General features: G+C 29.4%; 1 protein-coding gene across 2 annotated transcripts in view; it reads right to left on the bottom strand.

The window, feature by feature from the left end:
• Positions 1–16,998, bottom strand: part of LOC116765829 (neuroligin-4, X-linked) — a 55,424-nt gene that overhangs the window by 15,223 nt on the left and 23,203 nt on the right. For both annotated transcript variants that reach the window (XM_032655433.2, XM_032655443.2), the window contains exons 2-3: positions 10,650–11,206; positions 1,835–1,990 (exon numbers count right to left, since the gene is read on the bottom strand). In XM_032655433.2, the coding sequence (XP_032511324.1) occupies positions 1,835–1,990; positions 10,650–11,100 (607 nt within the window). In that variant the 5' untranslated portion in view covers positions 11,101–11,206. The remainder of the gene's footprint in view (positions 1–1,834; positions 1,991–10,649; positions 11,207–16,998) is intronic.

Below are 16,998 nucleotides of genomic sequence, written 5' to 3'. Positions count from 1 at the left end.
GCAAATTGATTACGCTATAAAGAAAAGGAAAGTTAAAGTGAAAATATTCAATTAATCGTCAAGAATAAATACGAATTTTGTACTAAAATTGTTTTGGAAACTTTATCAAATATAACTGGTAACATTGTTAATATTCATGACTTCGATGAAATTCCATTTCTTGGAAATTGAAAGCCAATTTGAACTTGAATCAACTTTAAACATTCGAGTTCCTAATCGTTATCAATTAGAGGTCATCATTAAATCATTGACGTTTGGTTCTCACACTCAATGTACGGGATATAAAAACATTGTATGATGAAAATGTTTGTGACCTTATATTCAATCAATATCGGAAGCTATATTCTCATGTCTATTAAAACAATATTATTAAGAAAAGAAATCAATATCATGAATTTGCTAAAACGAAACTCAAAGTTTCCATTAATACCAGTCTGAATAAGTTGTATACATTTTAACCTCTTAAAGTACAATTCTTTCGCTGAAAACAATTTTTTCAGACTTTAAAACGCTCTATATTTTTGTCACTTCCAAATTTTTTACTAGCACAATAATAAAATATTGTGAGTATTTATTAAAAAATACATAATTAGCTGTGACAAATGAGAATTACATCATAAATCTTTTATCAAAGAACATTATTTTTTAGATCTTTTATTAAAAGGCTTGCTAAAACGGACACATTTTCTATTGCACGCAATTAAACACATACGTGTAATAAAACAGCGCACATCCCCATGATGATAATCTCAATAGCACCAGGTTATGATGCTGAAACACGCGATACTGTTATTATAGGTCATGTGATTGGGACGTTGAATGATTTTGTGTCTATCAGCGGTTTGAAATCGCATTGTAAGTTTTTGCGTATAGCATTCGTTAAATATAGTACTTTAGACAGTAATGGATTTTCTTTGACCTATTTACTTTGGATCCATATTGTAATATAAATTGATTATTGGTTTAAGGTTTGTTTTATATAAAGTACTCTGTGTGATTAATACATAATTAAAAAATACATACAAAGCTATAAAAATAATAATTATTGACGAATATTATTTTCCGTCGCTTTATCGCTGTCTCGTAAATTGTATATTGCTCATACTTGTATATGAAATTGTTGTTGTAGATGGAAAATGTATTAAATTTATATATATGCAAGTTTAATACACAATTTATATACAAAATACATTAACTGTTAACTTGAGTTACAACTTTAGATTTATTTAACCCATTTTTTTTACGAATATAACAATCTTTATGAAGTATAACTTGTTTCAGCAATTTAAAATGAACATGTGATTATAAGAAAAAAGGAATAGACCAATCCATAGTTAATATTGTAGAGACATTAAAATACCTCTTGCGTCTTGAAAAATATAGTGTATAAAAAATATAGAAAGAGTAACTGTGCCAGAATATTCAGTAAGTATAACTAGACGGTACATAAAAATTATAATAAGAAGACCTGGTATGGAGTTTAATATTTATAAATATAACGAGCAATAATAAAATATTAAAAAAATACATACGTATTATACGTGTGTATGTGCAAAATATCTTAAAACAAAATTAATGATAAACATTCCTATTTTACCTTCACACCGCTTACTTACAATCGAAGAACATGCTATAAATAATTATACACAAATATTTTGCTCCTAATTGGTAAACAAACAAACACGGATGAAAGTAAAAGTTAAATAATTTCCTACCAATAACTGCGTAGGTTCTATATCATGTAATATATAGCAATAAAATTATATGGTGAATAAGTATAGTACGTCGTTTTAGATTTGTGTACTTAAGTGTTTCAATATATTAAATTATTTACCCAAAATTCCCAATCTATAATTAATGGTAACAACCACAAGGCCGGCGTGGGACGAGAGCACGGTGCCATCGTATGGGTTGCCAGAACTCCATTCATAACTCTCTCCATGCACGAACACCAGGACTGGATATCTGGCTACCGCATCCCTTACACCTGCTGTTAAAGAAAACTTTCAATTAATATAAAAATAAACGTATGAACATAAATATAACTGTTCGGTACGCTCTCTTTGCTCAACCAAATTCTTTATTAAGTAAAATCGCTGAAAGTTTTTGTCCAACATGGTTGCTACGAGATGAATACTTTTTTATAGCACTTATTCTTTTTCATAATAACCTTAACAGAGATAAAACATTTGAAATTTCGACATTATTTCTACTTTTTTTTCGTTATATTTAAATATTTTCATGTATCCAAGATCTATCTAACTGTTAATGTAATGAAAGTGTTCGAGTGTTCGATAGAATAACTTGCGCACTTGTAATTACCCTTTCAAGTCCTTTAACAGAAACACAACTATGCACTTAACGTCGAATAAGTGGTGGCATTTCGAAAATTTATGTATCAATACTATTAAGACGAAATTTATTATAAGAAACTTATACAACAAAATGTTATTTCTTAAACGAGCGTTGTGTGCTGAAAATAGTACAACATTTTTAATTACAACCTATCGAACCCATATTGAATTAATTTAATTGTATCTTGAATTACTAGTAACATAAACCTATACTATGTAAGAATTTTAAAAAGTGGTTGCTTAAAGCAAAAACTGAGATTTGGTATATAATAAAAAAAAATCCCATCCGCACTACTGACCATGTACAAGGCAAACTACGCGATGAACGTCCGAGTAGTATTAAGCGACAAAAAACTCATTTTTTTTCTTTTTCACATTAATAATGATATGTATCCAAACTAAATCACTGCAGCAATGACATACGATATAAAAAGAAAATGGAAGGCATAAGACGCCATTTCGTTAAATGGGGGCTTTAATAAAATCGCCAACGGCCATCACTGGAGGTCAGTTTTTACACTTTATCTTAGTTTATATCCCGTAGCTTTAATACTTAATCTAGGAAAATGGACGCTCGTTTACAGACGATGTATATTAACTTAAAATATCAAATATCTAACAATATTATTTACTTTTATGTCGGCTATTATTTTGTAAGAATATTGCATTAATTTTATCATCTTTTTATGTGCTCGTTGCCGTTTTTATAACGCATAGGTACAAATCTTATTTTATTTCCACAGTTACATTTTGATGACATGTCACGTTTAAATATAATGTTACGTCATACAATATCTTCTTCTATTCTTTAGTTTACAAAGAAACATTACCCTTACAATAAAGAAAATATGTTTTTATTTCTAATGTATTGTAATCTTCGAAAACTAGAAAGTAATAAACATTTGGCAATAAAACTATCCGTAAAATATTACGAACAATACTTTCAGCACTCAAACTAATATGTGGACATTTATTGGAGAAGTCATATGTTCTAATCATTTTAGCTATGTATTAAATAATATATCTGAATTGGCTCTGAGTGGTTGTAGAGACGCTTCAAACTTGTACGATATTTTGACCTTTCAGGGATAGTTCTATGATAATACTCTGATACTCTTTTGTTTTTCAATAAGCCGGAAATGTCTTCGCATCGGGAAAATTTCTAGTTCTATTTATAATTAGAATAGAATATTAAAAAAAATCATCTATAATTTTAAAAGTAATTAAATGTCATGTTGTTCGTATATCGACATTGCTATTTACGTTTCATTTAAGATAGTATTGTGAATCGTGTATTCTTTAAATATAAACTTAACGTCTAACGAACTGAAAAATTTGAAATAAATATTTTGTGTATTCCTTTTAATCACAGTGAATTTAAAAGGCCGTAGGTATTTTTAAGCAATTATTTTATTAAATTGCTCGACGAGCGCCAACCGAAAACTCAATTATTACGTGGCAGCAGACTTAAATAATAACCCTGTATTTAAGTCTGATTTTAATTACAAAATGAGGCTTTTAATGTTTTATTATCTTTGTTATCAAAGTTTTGCAAGTTATTGAAATACTATCATTAAATTTTCTGTTGTTTGATAAAATTAAGACAATAAGTATGAAAATCATAAATAACATTGAAAGTATGTTAAGAATGTATCGAAAGTCACATGATTTCCCAAGGAGTAAAATGGTAAATTTTTATGATCCGTCCCGAATTTAACCAACGTTCAGAAAAAAACAAGATCCAGAACGAGAAATCATTTAATAATAGTCTTACACTTAAAAATTTATAAACATTTAATTTATCAGTAATATTTTTTTCTATTTCATTTCTTGAGCAATAAGCATTCAAAATAAACAAATGCCAAAAAACCAATCTGAATGAATCTAATAGTGTAAGCATTAAGCGTACTTCTTACTTTCACTATCTGAAATGTTTGCACGATTCGGACCACAATTGCCAAGTAATATCAATATATTACTTTTACGAGCTCAGTGAGACCAATAACAAAGTCAAGCGGTCACTCGATGTGTCTTTAAGAGGCTTATGTATAAGAAATTATATAAAGAAGTTGATTATGTTTACTGAAGCCCTTCGTTTCTCGATAATTTTTTGGCTTAATTAACGACGTCTTTACGCCTATCTTAAGCTTAACCTTGAAATGCTCAAATATTATAAATATATATCGACTTTTTAATTATTTTTTTTAATAATATTTTTTTTACATTCTTAATCTATAAACAAATAATTGCATATGCAACTTAATGTTCAATGTGAATGAATCTTCAAAGTGTTGAATAAGCTACCCGTATTTACAAAAAAAAAAAATACATTACAGGTATAAATTAGTTTTAATTAGCAAAAAAATAACCATTAGGCAACGTCTTCAACGAAATTAGTATTTAAATTAACTTATAAAAGTATTAAGTATTGGAGTGTAAAGGTTCTTTATTTTAGGAAAAAAAATATCGAGATGTAAAAGGATTTCAAGTTTCGTATCTTCTATTCAAATGCGAAAGGCAACAGAAAGGAAACCTTTGTATCTGCTGCGAAGAATTCGAAAGAGGTGGCTTATCGCCATGATGAATGCTAAGGGTATGGGTTAGGTGAGGCTGATTAAGAAAATGGATGGATTAAATTGCTTCTTACAATTGCTGATATCCTGGTATCAAAAGTAAGATTTTTTATGTAAGCAATTATTATTGCTTATAAATAATATGTACTATGTACGGACGTCGTTTTAACAAATGAAGAAAGTAATTTTAACGAATGTTCAAATAAAACAATGAAACATTTCAATTAATTTTCGGCTTTTATTGCACACAAACATTATCATTAATCAGAACCATATTTCTTGCCAAATAGGTCAGTTAATAATATCCAGAGTTAATACGAAGTTTACAGAGCGGAATAAAAACTAACCCAAGGCTTTTGATAACGTTGCACCATATAAATAACAAACCGATCCTAGAAATAACTATGGCTATAAATCGATATTATCTCTGAATTTAAGTTAATTGAAGATCACACAATCTCGTAGTAGTCATTTTTACTATATTATAAAAAAGTTATCTTGAAACGTGCAATTTTTTTTTTAAATAACATATTTTTCATTGGCATTTCCTAGATAATATATTTTTTTTTTATTTTATAAGTTCTTGCAAACTTTTACATGAATATTAAAAAGAAGAAATCAAACTTCAGATTGTTTGAATTTATTAAAAAAAAAAAAAACGATTTTCCTGGTCATCTTATTCATTAATAAAATTGTAATGCAGAAAATAAAGTCATTAAATTAAATCAGCAAAACATAACATCATTTTATATATATCTTCATCAATAATCGTTCACGAATTCTTTGAACCTAATCACTTCCAAAATTTCGTGAGAGGAATATTTCAGAGTACGTTGTAACTAATTTTAGCATTTTCAATTCGAATTCTGAATTCGGACCGTCCGGAGCATCGAGGCCGTGAAACAATTCCGTAATACAGGTAATACGCAGAATGAAACTGGAAGCAAATATGTAAATGCGGCAATTGATTGACGTATACGAGGGTAGTAATAAATGACCGTTATCTTAAAACATTGTTCGTCTGCGGAATCATTTATAAAGATTTGTGCCTTAACGTGACTAATGTCTTGCAGCGTTCAATTTCTTTAGCAGTCATAAAGGGTTGAAATAATATGAACAACATTTACGAACTCATCCATTTTAGTCTAATGTCTAAAAGTCATTACTCAGACGATTCGAAGAAAAGCTCTTTTGGTTTATGGTTGAAAACAAATACCTTATGAGTTATAATTTGTTTTAGTGTTGTAACCATAAAGTATCAAATTAGTTGATTTTCAATGTTTGTGATATTTTCATGAAATAGAGCAAGAAACCTATGTAATTATATTATTAAAAAAATATATATAATTTTAAACGATTCTTTTTCTTTACTTCCCAATTTTAAATAATGGCCTTCATTATTAAACTCACTTTATATCATAACTTTAAAGATATAAGTGAAATACATTTTTGGTGAATGAATATCCATATATATAAATGTATACATACATGTTAAGTTATTAAACCGTTTCATAATTTTTCATATATTTACATGATTAAGTTGTAAATGAGTCCTAAAAGCCTGTCTATACGTATTAGGTTGTATGTTCTGACAAAAGTGTTCTCAAAATATTACAAAGAATGTTTAGACCGTATAAGTTACGTTTATACGTATAAGAGCTATAACGTTGAATTTATGCTTTTCATTTCTAAAACATCTTAGTTACTTTCATTTTAATATATATATTTTAAGTTTTACATGTATATTAAACCTTGTTTTAAAAAGAAGCAAGACTTCAATACTGTACCTAATATGTTGTTTCTCATAGTTATTTAAATTTCCTAAATAAAACAGACATAAAATAAAATAAAAAATGCTTATAAATAAAAACTACAACGTTTCCTAATTTACACCATCCTCTAAAATATTCCGAAAGACCTACACTGTATACAAAGGCTAACAAAACCGGGCATATTCTGAAAACCTATTCGCGGCATTTTGCAATATCGAAGGCGAGAGCTGCTCATTTTTTTGGAAGCTTTTGTTACCTTTATGAGTGTCTGGTGCACAGAACCTGCTAGTTCTATTGGAAACTTTGTCATCTTTACTTTTTGACTTAAAATTATCGTGTTGATCAAAAAAAAAAAGGATAAATCATGGATACAAAACAATTTATTAAAAACTCTTGTTTTATTAACTGTTCCTTAATTTAAGTTTTCTTCATATTTTAAGTCTTTGTATTATCCTATCTATATTAAAAATGTTGAACTTTCTAAGAATGTATGGATCTTTATGTTCATATACCCCTTCAATCTAAACCTACTTAGCGGATTTTGATGAAACTAGAGAGTGATGTAACTTAGATATCATTATACGACGAGGCTAAATTATTCCGGAAATCAATCCAAGCATAATTGTTGAATTTTGCATAACATGTAGTTGGTTACCCATATCTATAGTTTTAATATATTTTATACATTTCTCTCTGAGGACCGTATCGAAGTTCACGTTGAAATGATCTCGATCCAAAAGCAGTATTTCCATAAAATATTGTGGAGTTTTTAGTGCTTAGTAATTATTAATTATTATTGGTCGATCCTTATTACAGTGGCCAAAAAAAACATAGAAATTTAATGCGAAATTGTGATATAACTCTAATAATAGTCAACAATAATAGTATGCTTTAAAATAATGTTAATGCTATCTTCTAAAAACATGACATTTAATGTTTATGAAATCTTTGACGAGATTAATTTTGTCTAAGAATATATTTTAATTGTTTTAATCAAAGGTAAATATTATTAGTCCTTCATTTTTATCCCAAAACAAAGCCACTATATTTTTTGTTCACAAAAATATTCACATAAGCATAGTAGCTTATATTTTGATACACTAACAACCAACAGCCTGCAGGAATTGGAAGTCGTCAGCCATTTAATTGTCCCAAATGGCAGGAATTCATAGCAAGTGAAAATCTTAATATACATTATTATTCTCGCTTTCAGCTTTCAGTAAAATGAATTTGATTTGTCTATAAGACAGAATTGCTTTCGTAAATCGCCAAACATATTTTACCCCTTTATAATTTACAAATCAAATTTTCTAACAACGTTTATTTAAAGTATTCACATTCAAATTTTAATAACTTTATTCAAATATTTGTCAAGGATTTATCAAAATTACAAGATACTGTAGAAATGAAAGTAAGAATTAATTAATATGTATAGGTTTCAAATAAACCATACTGTATTGAAAAATACAAAATATATTGAAAAAAATATTATCAGAAACTTAAAATTTACTCTTTTCCCTGTATCGCTTTTTTTTTTAAAAAGTTATTTTTTAAATTATAACTTATATGAATAATAGAAAAATATAAAACCATATACTGAGGCAGGATCTGATTCACCGATCTCTTGGATAATGTTTAATTTATTGGAATCTGAATATAAAATAGAAATGACATACTGATAGTATTATAATTGTAACATATATGTTTAATTAATATGTAGGAATTGCTAGACAGTTTTATAAAACCGTGTTTCATTGAAATTATCCTTAAATAAGTTATCTTAATGTATTTCAATGGCGAAGCTACAACGAAATCAACACGCAACTCTTCAAAAAGAATTTGCAAGAAACTCAACATTTACTCTTAACAGTATATATTACATTTTAAAATATATCATATCACAGCTGATAGTAGATCTTGGATTCATATAAGTTCTATTATATACATATACATGTATGTATATATTATAATTGTTTCTTAAAAAAAAATAAACAAAAACAAAAGTGGCAACCTTGCCCTTTCTCTTATTTCCCGTATTTTTATGTAATGTAATGTAACTTTTGTTGATATTATTCAAATTAAACGGATATTATTTCTCATTTGATAATCGCAAGCATAGTTTTTTTTTCTTTTGTAATATTTATGACAAACACTATGGTAATCATTAAAATAGCCAAGTCTATCTAAATTGTTTTTCCGTGCTGGCAGTCTCGGCAAGGCTAGTTTTATTTTGGCACAATTAAATGATATTGCTTTCTTTGGCATATTTATCTAGAGTTACATTTAAGAAAACCATTCAATAATCAAACTTTAGTACTTCATTATTAAGAAGCGAATTATGACTATGTTTATTGATCTATTCTAATAAAAATTTGGTATGAATAAAAAACTATATTACTAGGGATTTCGATTCATTCCTGTATCTCTTAAATGTAATTTAAAAACGTTTAACCCGCCACGCTAGTCATAGATTACTTTCCGTATAACCTTATTTTTCACTGTGAGAGATATTTTTAACCCCCGACGCAAAATAAGGGTGGGATAACTTTGACGTCGAAATCTGTTTGTTTGCATTTGTGTGTGTGTGTATATGTGTGTGTATCTAACTCTTCCATCGTCCTTTAATTCCAGCCCTTAAAGTCTCGTTCCATCAAACGGATCAACCGACATTGACTTTGTTTTTTTATAAAGAAATCTCCTTGCAGTGGTTGTTAGCTATGTTTAGTTAACATCTGCTCAGTAGTGTAAAATTATCAGCTATTTTTCAAATTGAAGTAAGGAATTTTGGGCCTATGGTTACATGGATATGTGCCTAACATGTACCGGCGTAATTGTTAAATTAAGTTATGTTAACTAAAAAAGTTTTTTACTGTAACATATTGTTATCTTTGATTTAAGTATTTCGCTTGAGGAAGGTAAAATATTCTAAACCTTCCAGGATCAGATTAACGACAATTCTTCAATGTGAATTTTTAAATATTTTTTTACATATATCATTATGGCAGAACACTTTTTGCAATAAAAGGTGCTCTAAAAATACTAGCAAAAAACATTATTTCAATTAGAAGACACAAGTTTTATCATTATGAAATATTTTTGTTGCAAGCTGCTACTGTAAAAATGTTCCAATTATCGGCAATCGTTTCACGTAACTAAAATGTTTTAATTATAATTACTGGGTTGGGGCGCGAAGTCACCTCGTGTAGATTTAATAAAAACATCACTCCTTTTCTCAGATGTTGTAAAAGTATTCCAGTCAAGATATAATAAGTGATCATAGGACAGTGTGTCATATTAATAACCAAAGATTCATAAATTTTTCGTTCATAATATTCATTCAGTTAACAGGACATAGAAAATGCATATAAAATTCACTTACTGATTTTTTTAAACATGTATTTCTATAAAAAATAATTGAAATAGTATTTTTATCAACAAACCATTATTTTCATTAAATAATTTTCATTTAAACTTAACGTTAATAATGCTGATTAAACAATAGTGTTAATAATATTATTTCTAAGACAAAGAAACAAAGTATGGACCTAAACAATTAGAAAAATAGTACCTCCTTCACATGCTAACTCACCCAAATACTTGTAGAAATGCTTGAACAGCATCTGTTATATGTATATTTATGTATACTGGAAACATCGTCACGAGAAAATTATAATTTATGCGACCAGAATAGCATTACCTGCCACCTAACTGGTAGATATTGTGTAAACAATAATATATGACATAGACGAAAAGATTAAGTAAATAAATTCTGATTCGATAAAAAATAATATATCATAGGATATATTAGTCCGTTGTTAATATCAATATTCATTTGAGATATAGATACTACCAATTGATACCACCAAATAAATTTGAAGATATTTATGAATTTTCTTGAACCATAAATGAAATAAATTTTGTTTTTAATAATTTAAAAATAGAGTACCAACCTTGCGCTGGAGCATAGATATTTAAATAAAGGCAGTCTTCTGATTGATTCGTCAAAAAGGGTAATATTTTTTTCAAATATTCCAGCCTTCCTTTAGATATTCTTTTTAAGACGGCAGTCTCATTTCTTATGTCAGGAAGAATTTGTGGACAAACTGGACTAAACTCTTCCGTTATCTTTACTCCGGACCACTGAGCTCCAGTAACAGGAGGCATAAATCTTAAATTACCGACTGGTGGTGATGCATATGGTATTCCTCGAAAAACTTCTACAGGTTCAAGGAATCTTGATTCCGGTGTCACGATAAAACCTCTGATGTCCCCATATTTTGTTCTAACAACTCTTGAGCTAATAAGTGGTACGTTTTTGTCTTCCATTGTGGTCTCTCCTCTGACAGTTCTCGAAGTCAGTACTGGGAGTGTGATGAATTGCACTATAATCAGTATTAACATTTTTCCGCTTCCACCACCACCGCTTAAGGTAGAGTACGTTAGCTAGTACTATAAATCGACCATTTTGTTTCATATAACTTTTCCCCCAAACCATTTACCACGTTATCTGTAACAAAGAATTGTCTTAAAAACATTTTAACATTGTCAACTCAGCGTTAGTTATATTTTATATGTTTATATTAATTGATACAAAACAATTTTCATAATCATAGTGTATTAATCTTAATATTTCAGATAAATCAAGAGTCAGTCAGCAGTCAACAAGGTATCGCATTTACAGTAGATGTTACGCATGCTTTTTGATGAATTCGCTAACACTCTCACTTCAGCATCTTGTTGTGGTTAATTAAAAATATTTAAAAAGTTAATATAAAGTAACGAATTTGACAAAGGTAATATGGTAAAAATATGTTGTGCTCAAAGAGTATTCGGCTTTTGCATGCATTTCTGAAACATTTCAACCATCATGTTGTGACCCACTTTATGTCAAATTGCTTTCGAAATACATGGCATGTAGGTGGGTCTTGTTTCCGCGTTTCAACCTCGAAACGAAAATGTAGAATTTGAAATAACATAAAACTGTCAACGGCATATTGAGGCCGAATGAATGTTTCAAAGCATATGTTTGATATTTAATGTAAAAGTCGTAGAATAAACAACATTTCTAACAGAAGCCTTTGATTTTTATACATTGTTATTAGCAAAGTTGCATATAAGTTGAACAAACAACTACTCTTTCATATTTAATTTCTATGTAGTTGGACAAACAACGTAGTTCTCTAGTTTCTTTAGAAAGTTCTGCGTGCCCATTAGTTAACTTATGAAGGGAAGCTTAGATAAATGATTTTTTTTTACTGTCACGTTTTATCCAAGAATATACAAAACGTCATAAAACACTTTCTTAATTGGTAAAATTAATAATAATTATTAGTTAAATTTACTAACAAAATATGTTAAATTTATTTTATTCTTTAGATATATGAAGAAATAAGAGCAAGTCTGTCAGACTATACTATTATTATTTATTTACCCCAAACGATTTCGATTAGAAACCTGACAAGAGGCCGATAAAAGACTTTATTTTGCGAGTTTCCAAATACATTTAAGCTTATTTTATAATTGGAAAGCTTCTGTTTATTCTAATAAATTTGAGTTCGCTCAAACAACTAGCTAAGCCTGTTTACATCATTAATTTTGATTACCTTTTATTAAACTTTAATAATAAGTCTAGTCTTAAAATATAATATTCATTATTATTACTTTAATTTAAACATTTGTTTCTTTATTTTGAAGGAGATAAAGTAGATATCAGAAGATTAATTATGAGAATTTTTTTAATGTCTAAAACCTAATATTTTTTAAGTCTCTAATAAAGGAAACGAAGCTAAGTCAGCTTGAGCTATTGTTTGATAATGTCATGCCTATTTACGTCATCGATATATAAATAAAAAAACATCGATTCTCTTTGTCAAATGTGTTATCTAAAATAATCAGGTTACAATGTCAAGTACTATTCACCTTTCTACCGCGAAGTATACAAAACTGTACTATTTATCTTGGAAACTATGAAACGCAGTGACAAAATGTTTTAAGCAAAATGGTTTTTAAAATTCCTTACGAACTTTTAACGCTACATTATTCATACGAAAATTTCTGTTCGTTTTATTTCTTGTATCCATTAATGATATCTTCTGTTTTTAAGACTTTAATCCAATTAATTGAAGATTTCTGTACTGATAACTAAGAAAACCTTACATCCAAGCACATATGTAGAGATAACTCAAATATCTCAAGTTATTGGCGTAATAAATTTAAGACAGATAAACATAGATGTCGTAAAATGTTACAAAGGAGCTCGAAGGCGGGTATAAAGATAACTCGAATATTTATTGTATGGACAAACAAACAAAACATCAAATACATTTGGACTTTGGGTTGAATGTGAACATCTTGGTTTTAATTTTGCTTTGATAACTGAATGTATATGTATGTTTTGTTGTTGTTGGTACAGTCTTTTATTTTAGAAAGTGATTATAACTACTTTTATTTTTCTATAGAATTACAATTAACTTTTTAAATAATTAAGTATTAAAAAGAAAAGTATTTTTTCCTTATAAGTTCAAAAATATATCAATTTTTGGTCTGTCTGTAATGATGACAAAATACCAGGTACAATTTCTTTCGCAACTAATTCGCATTACGGTTGATCAAACAAAATTTACATATAATGAACAGAATAAAAAATATGTATTCTTACGATGCATATTTATATGTAGATATTTATAAAATGGAATATTGATTAAAAAGAATATGTGTTTTCGTAATTTTTTAATAAATGTTTTGTAAAGTGAAAGTAATCGAATATAGAATTGATAAACTATTATATTAATTTAAGCTAAAACACCGAATATTAAATTACGAAAATATAATAATAATTACCTATTATACCTACGTATTTCGTTAATTAAATTACACCACAAATTGATGAAAGTTGTTCCATTTGGTTCTCATGGTATAATTAATTACTGCTATTTATTTTTGTTAATATATTTATATAGGCTAAGGTAAGAGTATAAATAAAATTCAGTAATTATAAATAAAAAATTAAACTAATATTATTCGGATTACTACGCGTATTTTCTTATTTTTAAAAACTACATTGCAGCAACCGAAACGTCGGAGATATGTAGTTTTTAAAAAAATAATGAAATACCCGTAGTAATCCGAATAATATTAGTTTCATTTAAATGAATACTAGCGAAAGTCTTAGATCTCATTGAAGTAGAAATATTCTAAATTAAAACTAGCATCTGGCCGCAACGTCTTTTGCGCAGAATTACAGTTTACTACACTTAGATACAACAGTATTCTATATAGCTGGTTTTCTTTCCCAGAGTCCTATCCATCTTTGTACCAAATTCATCAAAATAACATCTGACGCTAAGTCGTAACAAACAATGTACGTAGATAAGCCCTCCTATGATATAATAAATATTTTATAATTGGTAGAGCCTACCTCTTGTCAAGTAACAACATCTCAAATATGGGCTGGCTCGACCGGGGAAGTACCACGCTACGCTATGTAGCCACGAAGATCGGAGTCAAGTAGTCTTTAATTGCTGCGTTTTATCTGATGAGTAACACAGCCGGTCGCCCTTTCTATTTTCCCACCCTTTCTTGCCTTTTCCTTTTTCCTACCCGTTCCAATCCTTCTCCCACAATCGAGGTCAGCAACGCATCTGCCACATCCATCATGTCGCAGATGCATAGCAATCACCGCTTACCTTCCATCAGGTAAAAAATAATGTTTATTTCTCATCACAAAAGTTACCTCCTAATTATCTAATTAAACTAACTAATTATCAATTTACAATTATCCTTAAAGAATGCAACAATATGATATGTGGAACTCCTGACCACAAAAAGCTACCGATTTTGCTGTATTATATAACATAGTTACAATGTGTTTTTAACAAATCGCTAGTAGTAATCGCTAAATATTCGCAAAAGTGACACAAGGATCAACGGAATCAGCCCTAACTCATCTTCCCGCGTTCGGGTCGCGTACTTAGCGATTGGCGACTTCTCCGCATACTCTGCCCCCGGTCGGCAGTGCCTGATCGCCAAGCATTGAAATGCCCCTTTTCGTGGCCTACTGGATTTGGTATCATCGTCCTACTTTGAAACGATTTATCTAAATATTTTAGTCCATAGAACAAAGTATATCTACTTGGAAATCCAAAAGCAGTATATTTATTTATTTTGATTTCCGAACCTCTGAAGTATTCTATTGTGATTTTTTTTTGCAATTATAGCCTATATACATTCTAATAAATATATGAGGTAAATTATAATAAAATTTTATAAAAAAATATCCGTTGCTTTCGTGTGAAAGAACAACAAAAATGCTTATATCCTTAAAAACTTTCGCCATTACAATATAAATAGGATTGAGTGAAATTAAAGCTTGTTATAGAAGGCACGAACTATTTATTTTTGACTCATTAGTCAAACCCACACAGAGTTTTTGTAAACTTTATTTATTAAATATATTTTTATATTCGTATATTGCTTTATATCACGACATGTGCTTCATTTAAAATGAATTTATTAATAAGTAACGCTTATAAACATAAAAGCAGACGTGTCTATTAAAAATGTCCCTTTTGCCTCGAAAAGAAATTATACAACCAAAGTTGCAAATTACAATAAAATTATTGATTATAAAAGGCTTGTATTTATATCAGAAGTTGGTAAAGAATGAATAAAGTATAAGAGACAGGGAATTCTGTAAAGCGTTTTATGTTGTTTGTATTAAAAAAAAATATTTCTGATGTAATTTCCAATTCCGAGGTTATATAAGTAAATATTTTTATTAATATAAAAGTATAAACAACAATTTAATTCATAAAAAAATACATTTGCTTTTTAAAAATAAAGGATTCAAATTTATTTTGAAGATTAAATAAAATTTACAGAAAGAACATCGCCAATTATATCTATATATTCTCATTAAGAACATGGTTTTGATAATTACGAAGTGTATACCAGTTTTAAGCAATTAGCTTTAGATCCTATTTATTTTTAATGTAAGAGTTTTAAGAATAAAAGACGACCTAGAAGCATAAAGGAATAAAGAACTAGTTACTTTTCTTGGAACATAAAATTCTACACATGTGCTTGTTTTTAATTATGGATATAATTTTTATTACTAACAACTCATTAACAAAAACGATTAGTAAATTGAATCACCGTCTTGTTTTATAGTCAACGACTGAGTGGTTTCTTGATTCTATACAATCAATTTTCACTGTCTTGCCCAAGAATGTCACCGATCTCATGCTCCAGTTATTAGCAAAATGGGAAGTTTAAATCTCGATGGTCTTTGAGACCTACTTTGCCCCCCTAACTCTGACTGGGTAGACAATGATAACGGCTTTGTGGCTGAAGTTTTAGGTTCGCCCTCCCTAACTATCAAGTACTTATCATCTTATCATATTTAAGGTGGTAGAGTCTAGCAATGGTTAAGTAACCACAGCTCGAACATGAGCTGACTGGACCGGAAAAGTACCGCCCTCTCACAGAGGATCGGTGTAAAGTAGTCTTTAATGGCTGCGTTACGTCCGATGTGTCAGAGAACCGGTTGCCCTTTCCCTGTTCCTACCTTTTCCTGCCATTTCCTTTCTCCCAACCCTCCTTTTTTCTCAACAACCAAGGTAGGCAACGTATCCGCAACAGAGATATTTCAGATGTCCATGAGAGACGGTGGCTACTGCCCATCAAATAGGCCATCTGCTCTTTTGCCATCTTTCACATAAGAAAAAAACTTATCTCCAAAGCAGCTTATCGGAGTGGGAAAACTTCTACTAGTCCGTCAGAGCTACTGTGTGCAGAGAAACGACGGAGAAAATTTTATTCCTTGCCCACCAGAACACTAAGCTCGGGGCCTAGGGAAAATGCATCAAGACCTTAAAAGGTAGAGTTATGGAATACATTGCACCACTTTTTAATCTGTCTTAACTTGATAGAGAGAGCAAAACAAGGAGTTTCCATGATGAGAGTTTCGTTAGCTACCCTAACGGTCGGTGGTCGAATGTCCGTAACCACACCCCGAGGCCCACACACCGCACCCTGCTTGTATCCAGAGCAGTAAGTCAGAAAAAACCTAGAATTTTTAACGATAAATGATAAAAACGTGGTCACTGCAAAATATTTGAAACATTGTGTAATGTCCAAAGGAATAAAATCGTTTATTAAAATGTAGAAATAATAGTTATATTTAAATATGTATTCATGAAAGTCATAGATCTAAAAAAAACAAAGACAAAGAAGCACTATCTGGAAGAGTCAGCGTTGTGATGTGGCATTTGTGATCAGCGGAAAGATCACAAGACCATC

Source organism: Danaus plexippus (genome assembly GCF_018135715.1).
Source record: "Danaus plexippus chromosome 3 unlocalized genomic scaffold, MEX_DaPlex mxdp_25, whole genome shotgun sequence".
NCBI lineage: Eukaryota > Metazoa > Arthropoda > Insecta > Lepidoptera > Nymphalidae > Danaus > Danaus plexippus.
The sequence above is the reverse complement of the archived record's forward strand: the minus strand, read 5'-3'. Positions and strand labels throughout refer to the sequence as shown.